This window comes from Aquarana catesbeiana, linkage group LG02 (genome assembly GCF_042186555.1).
Source record: "Aquarana catesbeiana isolate 2022-GZ linkage group LG02, ASM4218655v1, whole genome shotgun sequence".
Taxonomy (NCBI): domain Eukaryota; kingdom Metazoa; phylum Chordata; class Amphibia; order Anura; family Ranidae; genus Aquarana; species Aquarana catesbeiana.
The window spans coordinates 197,607,086-197,623,519 of NC_133325.1; the positions used below are offsets into that span (position 1 = coordinate 197,607,086).

At 43.1% G+C, this 16,434-nt stretch overlaps 1 protein-coding gene across 1 annotated transcript in view; it reads right to left on the reverse strand.

The window, feature by feature from the left end:
• Nucleotides 1–3,472: 3,472 nt before the first annotated feature.
• Nucleotides 3,473–16,434, reverse strand: part of GTF2F2 (general transcription factor IIF subunit 2) — a 458,542-nt gene continuing 445,580 nt past the window's right edge. The window contains exon 9 of the mRNA XM_073614164.1: nt 3,473–3,793. Coding sequence (XP_073470265.1) covers nt 3,674–3,793 — 120 coding nt within the window. The 3' untranslated portion in view covers nt 3,473–3,673. The remainder of the gene's footprint in view (nt 3,794–16,434) is intronic.

A 16,434-nucleotide genomic window follows, 5' to 3' on the forward strand; every position in this document is an offset into this window, starting at 1 on the left:
ATTAAAAAAAACATTGAACCAAAGGCTGCAATGTAACAAAATAGGTAAAAAGCCTAGGGGGTGAATACTTTTGCAAGGGGGTGTGTCCCTTCCATCCAATCAGGTGTCAGAGCCCTCCCCATTGACTTCTGCAGTGTGTAACTTCAGCTCCCCCCCCCCCCTTTTTTTTTTTTAATTCTCAGACAAGCTTTAAAATTCAGCACTTTGACCAGATGTAAAGAAATGGATGAAGGAAAAACAGGTACACCTTTATGTAGAAGGATTTGTTTAATCTCTGTGCATCACCTGAGGCCAGTCACTTCACTGGGTATATATAAGGGTTTACAACTGCTTCAATGCGTTCCTTTTTTTTCCATTCATGTGACTGTAGTTTCAAATTTCATTGAACCCAACTGAAAATAAGGATATCTATCATGGTGTGCCAACTTTGTGAATTGAGCCTATGTGTTAAAGTGAACTTATACTCTGTTTAGTCCAGCCTAGACAGACACCTCCTAAAAGCATAGAAAGGCTTAGCAAAGCTCTTTTAAAGTGGATGTAAACCCTCTCCTATACCCAGTGAAACGAACAGCCTCAGATGATACACAGAGATGAAACAAATCTCCCTACATAAGTTTTACATGTAAATCTGCTGTCTGTAGCTTACTATATTCTTTAGAACTCTTACATCGTGTTAGAATTTTTACTTCCTCATTCAGCAGTAGGAGTGTAGTCTTAGCTTACCCTGGTTACAGCTGATTGGAGGAAAGGCACCCCCCCCCCCCAACATAGGCAGAGGAACAAAGATACTTTCAGAGCTGTAACAAGACAAGCTCTCTGCTAATCTAGTTATAGCACCCACCCTGACACAAATCTCAGGATGCTTTTATCTCCCATCTCCAAGTGTCAGACTTATCATGCTGATAACAGAGGAGCAAAACAGCAGAAACACACAGGACTCGGCTTTGGAGAGAGAGATAAGAAAACACTACAGATATATGTGCCTAGGTAGGATTTCATGAATCGGGTTTATATCCACTTTAAGCCATTTACATTGGGGGGACAAGTGTGAGTAAAGCAGACTTTTCATTTTCATGAAAAATCTGCTTTAAATGTTTAAAGCTCAAATTCACCCTAAACAAATATTGTCTATGTATTGTATTTCTTTCAGATCCGTGAAGTAATCCAGCATGAGACAGGTCCTGCCGAATGACTCGTCACTGATGATCTCTCTCCTTAAATACGATGACTGTTTTTTTGTAAATTCCTGCTGGATCCCTTATGCTTTATCCACATGTATAGCACATTAATGATGTCGCTGCCAACAAGGTGATATCTGGGTTTGCAAAGGCTATTGAAGCACACAAAAGGGGTAATTCAAAAAAGCATTTGCAACACTTTTCTGGCAGTATAGGCACATTACAAGTTCCTATGCCTAATTCATAAAAGCTTTGCAACATAAAAAGTTCAAACTTGTGCAACAGATTGAGGTAGTTCTTATTTGGACATATTCAAAAATAATTACTGCCAGTTCATAGATAAAGAGACTGCAAGAAGTTAAGACTAACTCTTAAGTTAGCATACAGAAACAGGCTAGAGGGCTTAGGGTGATGCTGTCGCACACACACCATCACTGGCTGTTAAGACACAGTCAGCTGCATAGCTTCATAGCCACCAGTATCCTAGCAATTAATTAAGTTGGTGTGAACAATGACAGTGGGTCGAGCTTGATGGGATGCCGGAAGACTAATTCCCATGATGTCCCCCTCCCATTATGACTGTCAGTGGACAGTATGTGGTTGATTCCATAGCTGCAATTAAATTGTCTAACGACTATGAAATCCACCCAATGTCAATCACAAGAGGGGGGGTCCTGATGGGAAACTGCATCCCTATCAGGCCCTGTCAACTGTAATCCAAGGGGAGGACCATCCGATAGAGAACTAGGGTGTCAAAATCAAACTCCGCCCACAGGCACAGTGTCTGCTATGGATACTCCAACTTCAGCTCTGGCCTCCATGCAACAAATTTTACAACAGGTACATGAATCAAATGCACACCCCATTTGTAGGGCAGAGGCATGACACAATTCTAGATTGTCTACAGCTGGCCATAGATCAGTGGTTCTAAACTCCTGTCCTCAGGACCCACCAACAGGCCAGGTTTGCAAGATACACATCACAGGTGATATAATTTGCTGCTCAGTGATTGCGGTATTCTAGTCTGCATCTCCCCAAGGTAATACTAAAATCTGGCCTGTTAGTGGGTCCTGAGGACAGAAGTTGAGAACCACTGCCATAGATGGATCTAAATTTGGCCAGGTCAGCAGGGACCAGCTGAATTTTGAGCCATGGGTGGCCACTGCAGTTGAACAGAAGTCGATCTACTAATCAACTTCTATTCAACCACCCTGTTGGATAAAAGCCACTCAATCAGCACTGCAGGCAATAGGCTGCAGCACTGATCTGTGTATTCTGATAGCGGGGGGAGTGTCCTTTTTGTCAGAATGCAATAGTGCAGCAGGGAGGATTCCCCCATCCACTACCAATGTGTAGCTAGGAGATTTGGTTACGTTTCTTTCCTTCAGCCTGCTTTTTCCCTACTTTCTTGGTGCTGGGTTTTCGGCCTCTTGATTGGCTTGTTGAGGAATGACTTCATCTTGAGCATGGCAGTCTGTCATTCTGGCACAGTCAGATTGTGCCGGGAATGCACAGTGAGCTGCAAGCAGGCTAGTAAGTGCATGTTCTTGCAGAAGAGACATAGCATGTCTCTGCAATAAAGGGTGCCAGTTTTTCTTTTTACCATGTATAATTCCGTGCCCCTTGCACATAGGGCGTCTAGCTAACGTATGTGCAATCCTGTCGTTTTAGTACGCCCAGGAGGCACAAGTGCAGTGTCCAGCTCCACTGCCTGCAGACTGTCAGTCTATGTCAGGCTGAAATACACTATGACTGGATGAAGCTGAACTTTGTACAAAGAGACAAATGGTTATAACGGAGAATACCTCCGCTGCACCTGTGCCTCCTGGATGCAATAAAATGGCAGGATTGCATGCACAAGAGCAAGAAGTTCTATGTGCAAGGGGCCATAATAAATTATTTAGATAAATTATTATACCTATATATTTAACCATTGTGTTGTGGCAGTGACGTGAAGCTGATCTGATGGCCATAGGATGGCAAACACTTGAACTAATAATCCGTTTTAATCTGTTTTGTGACTATAGGAATCGGGTCAGGGCACCCCTTAGAGTCAAGGATTAGCTTTCTTGAGGCATCAACTCTCCTTTTTGTTCTACCACCTTTGCAATATGGAAGAATGAAAGGAAGAATCTGATTGGCTGCTATTAATAAAATGCAGCCAGTTCCCTTAGAACCCAGGACACGAGAGGCTTGCCTTACCCTAATGAGAATCATGCTGTCTGGTTTGTGGAGGGAGATGTGTTTTGCAGTGAAGTCCCCACTGGTAATCGGGTCACATGAAAACTCACAACTCTAATGAATAAAACAACTTTTATTGCTGGGGAAAATGTCCTGCCCCAATATAAAAATATGTCCATTGCATTACTTTATAACAAACTGTGTGGAACATGGTTTCCAAAAAACAAAAACATCAAACAGTCTTCCTTGCATCCCCTTTAGCTGTGCGCTGTTGAAGATGCAAATCCAGGATGTGACCTGTGATCCTCTGTCCTCTAGTCATTCTTCTCCTCCCCTTGGTAATGCCTGTATTCAGGTCTCAGCTCCCAGGTGTTCTTGTGAGTCCCTTTAACATTGTAAACACCGATGTCTTTCAATATTTCTTTCAGGTACAGCTGGAAGAGGGGTACAGACAAAAAACAGTATGTTTACATTTCTGCATTTGAAGTCAAGGCATAAAAAACATATTTGAGTGTTTTATCCAAATAATCTTATATATATATATATACACACACACACACACACATCTTGGAAAGGTGCCAGATTTATTTTTGGAAAATAAAATTCCTAACGTTTGAAATACCATGATCTATCCAAAGGTTAACCGCTTACCTCCCAGGCAGTTTTATAAAGGCACTTGGGTTTACAGATCTGTTTGGTTCTGGCCTGGGAGCCAATTAAATCAGCCCTGAAGCTTTCAAGCCAGCAACAAAGCAAAACCCTCAGTTCTGTATTTCCATTTATGTAATTGCATAGGCAAACAAGGATTTTTAAAAATGTAAAAAAGTCTTTAAAGTTTACAGGTCCATCAACTGTTGCCAAACCCATACTTACCTCCCCAGAGGAGCCCAGTGTAACATAGTGTAATTAGTCTAGGGTGGAGTCAGAGGCGTAGCTTGAAGCTTGTGGGCCCAATGCAAAAGAGGACTTAAACCCCACTGCTAAGGGCATATTGGCAGGCAAAATGGTAAACGCGCGTTAATTTCAATGGCGTTAGACACCTGTAAACATGCCTTAACACGTTACACACTTTTACAAGCGTCAGGCTTTTTTTCTGCCAAAATGCTGCTGCCAGGAGGAAAAGCTTTTAGGAGAGTTTCCAAAATGTCCTGTGTGCATGAGGCCTTAGGCCCCTTTCACACGATCGGACCGTTCAGGTCCGCCTGTCAGTTTTGACGGCGGACCTGAACGGGTGATCCATGTTAGCCTATGGAGCGTCGGATGTCAGCGGAGACATGTCCGCTGACATCCGACCCCGTCCGATCCGCTAAAAGCAGACGTATGGCTCTACGTCCAGATCCGTCGCTGGCGGATCGGATCGGGTGAGATCTGACGAAAACGGACACGCTGTCCGTTTTCGTCCGATCCCTCCATAGGCGGCAGCGGCGCCTGACAAGCCCCTCCCCGCTCAGTGCGCAGAGAGGGACCTGTCATCCGCCGGCTCAGCGGAGATCAACGGACTGATCTCCCGCTGAGCCGGCGGACCGAGGCGGGCTCCGTAGAAACGGAGCCCGCCTCGTGTGAAAGAGGCCTTAGAGTTTTTGCTTACTCCAGTGTCAGTTATGAAAAAAGCAGAGTTGCAGGAGAATGTAGAATAAACCAGCAGATGATTGCTACTTTGGGCTCCAGGGTCACTTTGGGGAGGACAACATCTTTGGTGGATATAAGCTTTTCCAAAGGGCATTGAACACTAGAGCACCCACATACCTTGTACTACACATATTACATATGTTTGATAACAGAATCTTATTTATAGCAACCTGCTATTCAATAAATTCTAATTCACCAAACATCAAGTTTTCTTGAAAATTTAAAAACAAAAGTCCAGTGACAGAATGTATTTACTGAATATCTTTCTCTGCATTGTGGCATTTTTTTCATATACAATATAAACATTTCCACAAGAACTAAATAAGCTAATTTTGCCCTATAACCACTGCGCCCAGCAGATGGCAGCAAATACCCGGTTTTAAGAACAAATTGCACGGACATTGGTATATCTACATCAGTCAAGCAATAAAATATTTTAGGAAGGTGTTAAACCTATTCTGTTTTTTGGAGATATTCCTAAATGCCTAATCCCCTCCGCATAACCCTCCCTCCATTTTCTTCTCTTTATAGAAAATATGGGTCCTTCAGCGATATTATCAATCAATAGGCAGTGTTCATTTAAGGTAACATAGGTGTGTGTTATATAATCATCTTTCCCTTTATGTTTTTATATTAAAGTGGTAGATCTGTTACACATTTATCTATAAATATGGGAGTAGGGGATAAAAAAATAATACTAAACTTCTGCTTTAACGTCATCTATAAATAAGTGCACTCCACAAGACTTGGCAACAGAGATAATATTCAAACATGTAGTTTACTCAGGCCAAATTTCAGTGGGGCACAGCCCACTTTTCTCAAACTTCTGCTTTAAATATGCAACTTGTAAAATGTGAAAGACACCGCCATAATGGTACTGAACAGGCTGCTGCACTTCTGCAGACTCTGTCCCTGGAATTCATAAAGAGTCCATGTCATCTACGGGCCATTCATGACAGCTTGCTAGCACAAACATGCCCCAAATCTGACCACTGCCATGTCTCTGTACACCAACTCAGAGTTAGTCTTAATTGCCACCAGTTTATCTGCAAACTGGCGGTAACTCCTATTGCTCCTATACAAATGTGTCTAAACCTCCGATGCCTCTGGAGCCTGATCCGCAAGTCTGACAGGCGGGGAGGAAGCAATGCTATGCCCCCTTGCTTCCCAATTGACTTGAATGTGTAGATTGCTACATGTTGGGTCAAGTTTGTCGCAGATACAAAGCAAAGCATCATGGCCTGAAGCATACAGTGTGCCTTGAAAAAGTATTCATACCTCTTTTTCTAGCTGACTTCCAGGTCAACTAGAAAGGGAAGAGAGCGGACGTGTCCCCGCTCTCCTTGCTCCCCTGCGCCCCCTCTACCCGGCGGCACCTGCTATGCCGGTCATGGGCCCACAGATGGGAAAGCGAAGCCAGCAATACATAGCGCGGGGGGGGGGGGGGTTTGCACATGGGGAGCATTCGGGTGGCAGCCCAGGCGCCAGGACAAAACTTGTTGCCATGGCGACCTGGCGCCTAGGGTTTGTCGAGCCCTGATGCAACTACCTGAATTTTACTTGAATTCACAGAGAACTACAAAATAATAACTTCAAAATCACCTTATTTCAGCACCTCCATCTTAAAGCAATGCAAAACCAAGAACATCTTATGTAATCATACCCTGTTTCGAATTGCAAAGAACTCTCTTTAAAGCGAAGAAAATATATTGTTTTATAAAGTGTTCTTTGTGACCTGAAAAGTAGTAGGATTACATAGAACATTCCTGGTGTCAAACCAAATTGTACACACGCTGCGCTTATCAAAATAAAAAATAAGAAATTTCCACTAAAATATTAATAAAGTGATATTGTGCTTAACATATACAAAATCTATTAATAACTATTAATACTATACTATACGTTAATGTGCAATAAATTTCAATGAATGAATAAATAGGTAAAAGTGCTCCAATAAGCCTGTGTATTGCAAATATTCCACAAAGCTTGTGCAATTTTCAAACATTAATAGATAATTCAACACAAACATCCATGCGATTTAGTGTCACATCCAAGCATATCAGTACTGCATCTATGCAATATGGTATTAGCGCAATGTTCGAACAATAAAAAGTTAAAAAATACAAAAAACGCATCCATGCGATTTGGTGCTACATCCATGTGATTCTATTCAATTCAGTGCTGTGTTGCTCTGCAATGATTAAATTAAAAGTCCGATTTAGTGTTGCATCCATACATTTCAGTGCTGCATCTATGCAAAATGTGTTAGTGCAATGTTCAAGCAATAAAAAGTTAAAAAATACAAAAAAAAACGCATCCATGCGATTTGGTGTTGCATCCATGTGATTCTATGCAATTCAGTGCTGTGTTGCTGTGCAATGATCAAATTAACAGTCCACAGATCTTCCACAATCCATTCATGTGTTATGGTGAACACAAACGAAAGTGCTGTGCGCTCATACAAGTGCTCCCCCCAGGTGATAGCCCCTCACCTTAGGGCGTGCGACCTTGCAATTAAGCTTGGTCAGAATGTGCCTTAGAACCTCTCTGGGTTCGATGTTATATGCAGGGTCCTGGATAGATTTGCACTGGTGCCTCTGTTCCTAACAGCAGTCCCGTTTGTACCTCAATATATCAACATAAAAAGGACTTCATGGTGCAGTATGTACTAAATTTATTAAAATCATAAACAAATCCCGCAATGGGTACTCACAGTAACAAGGCGCTTAAGGGCGCCACACTAAAACAGCAGAGACAAACGGGCAACAGCGGCCGGTATGGGGTGGTGTGCTGATCTGTCCCAACAGGTTACGGAAGTAGTGTATATTGATTGGTTTGCGCAAAAGTTATAGCGTCTACAAAATAGGGGATAGATTTATGGCATTTTTATAATTTTTTTTTTACTAGTAATAGTGGCGATCTGCAATTTTTATCGGGACTGCGACATTATGGCAGACACATCGGACACTTTTGACACTATTTTGGGACCATCGTCATTTACACAGCGATCAGAGCTACAAATAGCCACTGATTACTGTATTAATGACACTGGCAGTGAAGGGGTTAAACACTAGGGGGTGATCAAGGGGTTAAGTGTGTCCTAGGGAGTGATTCTAACTGTGGGGGGATGGGGTCACTACAACATGACAGAGATCACTACTCCCGATGACAGGGAGCAGTAGATTATGTTGCTAGGCAGAACCGGGAAATGCCTTGTTTACATAGGCATCTCCCCGTTCTGCCTCTCCTCGCCGCAATCACGGGCCACCGGCGAACATCGAGTTTGCGGGACCCCCGTGCGCGCTCCCACGGTGGGCGCCCGCTAGGCGTCGATTTCAAAGGGATGTACAGGTACGCCCATTTGCCTGCCTGTGCCATTCTGCCAACGTATATGTGTGGCGGCGGGCAAGTGGTTAATTACTATTAATCTTGCATAATGCATATCAAGCTATTCTTATTCTTGTCATTAGCACTGCCTTTATCTTAAAAAATAGCTTAGATTTTTCCTTCTTGTGGATTCCCATCTTGCTTGTGGGCAGGAGAAGCCCACAAGCATATACTTCCGGGATAAGGCGCTGCTGTATTCCCAGCATGCACCGCCCATTCTCACGCATGCGCAGTAATAGCACGTAGCGGCGCTGTAAACTATACAGGTTGCCATCACGGGCGTCGTCAGAAGCGCCTGCCCCATGTTATTGCAACCTAGCCCTCGGCGCTGCGCACTGACTCCTGGAGTAGCGAGCAGAGGAGTGAAGGGAAGTGACGTTAGGAGTTGCGGTGAGGAAGGGGAAGATTAGAAGGGACCACATAGCAACAGGGATTAAAAGGCAAGTAAAAAAAAAAATGAATAGTAAATAATAAATGTAGCGTATCGGCCAATCACAGGCCTTCCTCTACTGAGGAGGTGAGCGAGCATTTTTACTGGTGGTGGTGTGCACTCCTTTTGAGGACGAACAATCACTGTGGTGGAATTGTGTGGATACACTGATCACAAGAAGAGTTTTTCATGTTTTATTTCTTCCTTTTTTCAATTTATGGACTATTTATTTTTATGATAGGATTTATTTTAGAGATTTGCACTCTATATTTATAATTTTACACATAGCGCTACATTTATTATTTACTATCCATTTTGAAATTAGTGTGGTGTACCACTTGGAATGTTTAGCAGCTGTGCACGTTTATTATTAGGTTATCTTATTTAACCACTTGACGACCGCCTCACGCCGATGTACGTCGGCAAAGTGGCACGGACAGGCAAAATCACGTACAGGGTACGTGATTTGCCTTCCGCGGGTGGGGGGTCCGATCGGACCCCCCCCCGGTGCCCGAGGCGGTCGTCTTTTGTCCAGCGGCGATCCGTGATGAGGGGGAGACCATCCGTTCGTGGCCCCCCCCTCGCGATCGCCGCCGGCCAATGAAAACACTCCTTTGCTGCTGTATGCTAAACAGCAGCAAAGGAAGTGATGTCATCTCCCCTCGGGTCGGTATTTTCCGTTCCGGCCCGAGGAGAGAAGACATCTATGTGAGTGCACAAACACACACACACACAGTAGAACATGCCAGGCACACAAAACACTCCGATCCCCCCCCCCGATCGCCCCCCGATCCCCCCCCAATCACCTCCCCCCCCCCCTGTCACAAACTGACACCAGCAGTTTTTTTTTTTTTTTTTTTTTTTTTTTTCTGATTACTGCATAGTGTCAGTTTGTGACAGTTACAGTGTTGGGACAGTGAGTGTTAGCCCCCTTTAGGTCTAGGGTACCCCCCTAACCCCCCCTAATAAAGTTTTAACCCCTTGATCACCCCCTGTCACCAGTGTTGCTAAGCGATCATTTTTCTGATCGCTGTATTAGTGTCGCTGGTGACGCTAGTTAGTGAGGTAAATATTTAGGTTCGCCGTCAGCGTTTTATAGAGACAGGGACCCCCATATACTACCGAATAAATGTTTTAACCCCTTGATTGCCCCCTAGTTAACCCTTTCACCACTGATCACCGTATAACCGTTACGGATGACGCTGGTTATTTCGTTTATTTTTTATAGTGTCAGGGCACCCGCCGTTTATTACCGAATAAAGGTTTAGCCCCCTGATCGCCCGGCGGTGATATGCGTCGCCCCAGGCAGCGTCAGATTAGCGCCAGTACCGCTAACACCCACGCATGCAGCATACGCCTCCCTTAGTGGTATAGTATCTGTACGGATCAATATCTGATCCGATCAGATCTATACTAGCGTCCCCAGCAGTTTAGGGTTCCCAAAAACGCAGTGTTAGCGGGATCAGCCCAGATACCTGCTAGCACCTGCGTTTTGTGCCTCCGCCCAGCCCACCCAAGTGCAGTATCGATCGATCACTGTCACTTACAAAACACTAAACGCATAACTGCAGCGTTCAGAGTCAGGCCTGATCCCTGCGATCGCTAACAGTTTTTTTGGTAGCATTTTGGTGAACTGGCAAGCACCAGCCCCAGGCGTCAGGTTAGCGCCAGTACCGCTAACACCCACGCACGCAGCATACGCCTCCCTTAGTGGTATAGTATCTGAACGGATCAATATCTGATCCGATCAGATCTATACTAGCGTCCCCAGCAGTTTAGGGTTCCCAAAAACGCAGTGTTAGTGGAATCAGCCCAGATACCTGCTAGCACCTGCGTTTTGCCCCTCCGCCCGGCCCAGCCCAGCCCACCCAAGTGCAGTATCGATCGATCACTGACACTTACAAAACACTAAACGCATAACTGCAGCGTTCGCAGAGTCAGGCCTGATCCCTGCGATCGCTAACAGTTTTTTTTGTAGCGTTTTGGTGAACTGGCAAGCACCAGCCCCAGGCTGCGTCAGATTAGCGCCAGTACCGCTAACACCCACGCACGCACCGTACACCTCCCTTAGTGGTATAGTATCTGATCGCATCAATATCTGATCCGATCAGATCTATACTAGCGTCACCAGCAGTTTAGGGTTCCCAAAAACGCAGTGTTAGCGGGATCAGCCCAGATACCTGCTAGCACCTGCGTTTTGCCCCTCCGCCCGGCCCGGCCCAGCCCACCCAAGTGCAGTATCGATCGATCACTGACACTTACAAAACACTAAACGCATAACTGCAGCGTTCGCAGAGTCAGGCCTGATCCCTGCGATCGCTAACGTTTTTTGGTAGCGTTTTGGTGAACTGGCAAGCGCCAGCGGCCTAGTACACCCCGGTCGTAGTCAAACCAGCACTGCAGTAACACTTGGTGACGTGGCGAGTCCCATAAGTGCAGTTCAAGCTGGTGAGGTGGCAAGCACAAGTAGTGTCGCACTGCCACCAAGAAGACAAACACAGGCCCGTCGTGCCCATAGTGCCCTTCCTGCTGCATTCGCCAATCCTAATTGGGAACCCACCGCTTCTGCAGCGCCCGTACTTCCCCCATTCACATCCCCAACCAAATGCAGTCGGCTGCATGAGAGGCATTTTTATGTCCTCCCGAGTACCCCTACCCAACGAACCCCCCCAAAAAAGATGTTGTGTCTGCAGCAAGCGCGGATATAGGCGTGACACCCGCTATTATTGTCCCTCCTGTCCTGACAATCCTGGTCTTTGCATTGGTGAATGTTTTGAACGCTACCATTCACTAGTTGAGTATTAGCGTAGGGTACAGCATTGCACAGACTAGGACACACTTTCACAGGGTCTCCCAAGATGCCATCGCATTTTGAGAGACCCGAACCTGGAACCGGTTACCGTTATAAAAGTTAGTTACAAAAAAAGTGTAAAAAAAAAAAAAAATATGAAATAAAAAAAAATAGTTGTTGTTTTATTGTTCTCTCTCTCTCTATTCTCTCTCTCTATTCTGCTCTTTTTTACTGTATTCTATTCTGCAATGTTTTATTGTTATTGTTATTGTTATTGTTATTATGTTTTATCATGTTTGTTTTTCAGGTGTGTAATTATTTACACTTTACTGTGCTTTATTGTTAACCATTGTTAACCATTTTTTTGTCTTCAGGTACGCCATTCACGACTTTGAGTGGTTATACCAGAATGATGCCTGCAGGTTTAGGTATCATCTTGGTATCATTCTTTTCAGCCAGCGGTCGGCTTTCATGTAAAAGCAATCCTAGCGGCTAATTAGCCTCTAGACTGCTTTTACAAGCCGTGGGAGGGAATGCCCCCCCCCCCCCACCGTCTTCCGTGTTTTTCTCTGGCTCTCCTGTCTCAACAGGGAACCTGAGAATGCAGCCGGTGATTCAGCCAGCTGACCATAGAGCTGATCAGAGACCAGAGTGGCTCCAAACATCTCTATGGCCTAAGAAACCGGAAGCTACGAGTATTTCATGACTTAGATTTCGCCGGATGTAAATAGCGCCATTGGGAAATTGGGGAAGCATTTTATCACACCGATCTTGGTGTGGTCAGATGCTTTGAGGGCAGAGGAGAGATCTAGGGTCTAATAGACCACAATTTTTTCAAAAAAGAGTACCTGTCACTACCTATTGCTATCATAGGGGATATTTACATTCCCCGAGATAACAATAAAAATGATTAAAAAAAAAAATTATGAAAGGAACAGTTTAAAAGTAAGATTAAAAAAGCAAAAAAATAATAAAGAAAAAAAAAAAAAAAAAAAAAAAACACCCCTGTCGCCCCCTGCTCTCGCGCTAAGGCGAACGCAAGCGGCGGTCTGTCGTCAAACATAAACAGCAATTGCACCATGCATGTGAGGTATCACCGCGAAGGCCAGATCGAGTGCAGTAATTTTTCCAGTAGACCTCCTCTGTAAATCTAAAGTGGTAACCTGTAAAGGCTTTTGAAGGCTTTTAAACATGTATTTATTTTGTTGCCACTGCACGTTTGTGCGCAATTTTAAAGCATGTCATGTTTGGTATCCATGTACTCGGCCTAAGATCATCTTTTTTATTTCATCAAACATTTGGGCAATATAGCGTGTTTTAGTGCATTAAAATTTAAAAAAGTGTGTTTTTTCCCCAAAAAATGCGTTTGAAAAATCGCTGCGCAATTACTGTGTGAAAAAAAAAAATGAAACACCCACCATTTTAATCTGTAGGGCATTTGCTTTAAAAAAATATATAATGTTTGGGGGTTCAAAGTAATTTTTTTGCAAAAAAAAAAAACTTTTTCATGTAAACAATAAGTGTCAGAAAGGGCTTTGTCTTCAAGTGGTTAGAAGAGTGGGTGATGTGTGACATAAGCTTCTAAATGTTGTGCATAAAATGCCAGGACAGTTCAAAACCCCCCAAAATGACCCCATTTTGGAAAGTAGACACCCCAAGCTATTTGCTGAGAGGCATGTCGAGTCCATGGAATATTTTATATTGCGACACAAGTTGCGGGAAAGAGACAAATTTTTTTTTTTTTTTTTTTTTTTTTGCACAAAGTTGTCACTAAATGATATATTGCTCAAACATGCCATGGAAATATGTGAAATTACACCCCAAAATACATTCTGCTGCTTCTCCTGAGTACGGGGATACCACATGTGTGAGACTTTTTGGGAGCCTAGCCGCGTACGGGGCCCCGAAAACCAACCACCGCCTTCAGGCTTTCTAAGGGCGTGAATTTTTGATTTCACTCTTCACTGCCTATCACAGTTTCGGAGGCCATGGAATGCCCAGGTGGCACAAAACCCCCCCAAATGACCCCATTTTGGAAAGTAGACACCCCAAGCTATTTGCTGAGAGGTATAGTGAGTATTTTGCAGACCTCACTTTTTGTCACAAAGTTTTGAAAATTGAAAAAAGAAAAAAAAAAATGTTTTTTCTTGTCTTTCTTCATTTTCAAAAACAAATGAGAGCTGCAAAATACTCACCATGCCTTTCAGCAAATAGCTTGGGGTGTCTACTTTCCAAAATGGGGTCATTTGGGGGGGTTTTGTGCCACCTGGGCATTCCATGGCCTCCGAAACTGTGATAGGCAGTAAAGAGTGAAATCAAAAATTTTCACCCTTAGAAATCCTGAAGGCAGTGATTGGTTTTCGGGGTCCAGTACGCGGCTAGGCTCCCAAAAAGTCCCACACATGTGGTATCCCCATACTCAGGAGAAGCAGCTAAATGTATTTTGGGGTGCAATTCCACATATGCCCATGGCCTGTGTGAGCAATATATCATTTAGTGACAACTTTATGAAAAAAAAAAAAAAAAAAAAAAAAAAAGTGTCACTTTCCCGCAACTTGTGTCAAAATATAAAATATTCCATGGACTCAATATGCCTCTCAGCAAATAGCTTGGGGTGTCTACTTTCCAAAATGGGGTCATTTTGGGGGGTTTTGTGCCACCTGGGCATTCCATGGCCTCCGAAACTGTGATAGGCAGTGAAGAGTGAAAGCAAAAATTTACACCCTTAGAAATCCTGAAGGCGGTGCTTGGTTTTCGGGGCCCCGTACGCGGCTAGGCTCCCAAAAAGTCCCACACATGTGGTATCCCCATACTCAGGAGAAGCAGCTAAATGTATTTTGGGGTGCAATTCCACATAGGCCCATGGCCTGTGTGAGCAATATATCATTTAGTGACGACTTTTTGTAAATATTTTTTTTTTTTTTTTTTTTGTCATTTTTCAATCACTTGGGACAAAAAAAATAAATATTCAATGGGTTCAACATGCCTCTCAGCAATTTCCTTGGGGTGTCTACTTTCCAAAATGGGGTCATTTGGGGGGGTTTTGTACTGCCCTGCCATTTTAGCACCTCAAGAAATGACATAGGCAGTCATAAACTAAAAGCTGTGTAAATTCCAGAAAATGTACCCTAGTTTGTAGACGCTATAACTTTTGCGCAAACCAATAAATATACGCTTATTGACATTTTTTTTACCAAAGACATGTGGCCGAATACATTTTGGCCTAAATGTATGACTAAAATTTAGTTTATTGGATTTTTTTTATAACAAAAAGTAGAAAATATCATTTTTTTTCAAAATTTTCGGTCTTTTTCCGTTTATAGCGCAAAAAATAAAAACCGCAGAGGTGATCAAATACCATCAAAAGAAAGCTCTATTTGTGGGAAGAAAAGGACGCAAATTTCGTTTGGGTACAGCATTGCATGACCGCGCAATTAGCAGTTAAAGCGACGCAGTGCCAAATTGGAAAAAGACCTCTGGTCCTTAGGCAGCATAATGGTCCGGGGCTCAAGTGGTTAAACATCACAATATTTTTTACTTGTGGTGCTGATTGTTTCATCTTATAATGTAAAAAAAAAATAATTTTCTCCAAATGTCATTTATGTTATTTGCTGCACATTTATATAAAATTATTTTGATGGGTGGAACTCTGCTTTAAGTGTTGTCGACTTGCTTGCTTTTCAGAATGCAAATGAAAATTTGTGACTTGTTAAATTTCTTTTTAAAAATATGATTTTATTGGGAAAAATGCAGCAGATATGTAAATATAGCATTAAACAAGTCAGCACAGAGATGTTTTGTTGCAAAGTCTTTGAATAGTGGATGTCTTTTTGATGAAGACTTTGGATCAGGAATACAATAAGCAGTCCATACTTCCCCACGGTCTATTCTGAGGTGAGGAAAATGGGCATTTCGATATAAGGGATATACAGACAAAAAGGATAATATCAAATTCAGGGGCTTAAATAGAAGCTGAATGCTCATTTGTACAGTATCCTCCCCCATACCTTCATGAGTCATGCTAATAAATGAGGACAATCTACAGAAATGATTCATAGCTCTGTTGTGCTGAGAAGGACATTATTGACAGACACGGGTGGTGGTGGCGAGTGACAATGTGATGACTAGGTGAGGACGCCTCTCAACCTTTTCTTGTTTTTTTGATGCAGACAAGTTCAGGACACTCAGCTGGGTGACGTGCTTTCTTGTAAGCGTATTCCAGTTTAACAATTCTGCCTGTCACATCTTGTATATGAATGAGCAAAAAAGTTGAAAAAAAATGGTTAAACGTGAACACTTTGCATTAGTTCAGGGGATAGGCGACCCAGCATGCTTGCTGTATTTGTTTATCCTGATAGTAATGTTTTTTGGCTGTGCTGGTAGCCAAATCCCTTATTGCTGTCAGTATCAGCATCTCCAATTTTAAATGGCAAAAATGCTTGATTTAAGAAGAGCATGAGAGGGAGGTTGCACAGCAGACAAGGACTGGAGAGTTGACTGTATAGCTTTAGAATAGATGCAGGAAGCTATCAGTAATTAATTTTACTTGCTGCTTGGAATTATCTTAAGGATTCATTTTTTTATGCTTAAAGAGTGGGAAAGCATTAGAACCACCAAAGAAAGACACATAAAGCAAAAAAAACCTTTTACTACTTTATCCTAAACTCCTGCACTGCAATCATTGCTGCACCATGATTCTGGCTGCAGAGGCTTACAGAAAATGAAGGTAAATTCATTAGGTTAAACATATGCATTTTTTCCGAGTATGACTAGCAGGTTACTGATTGCTATTTGTCTGAAAAATTCTAATAAATAAAAGAGGGCTTCAGAAAAAGAAG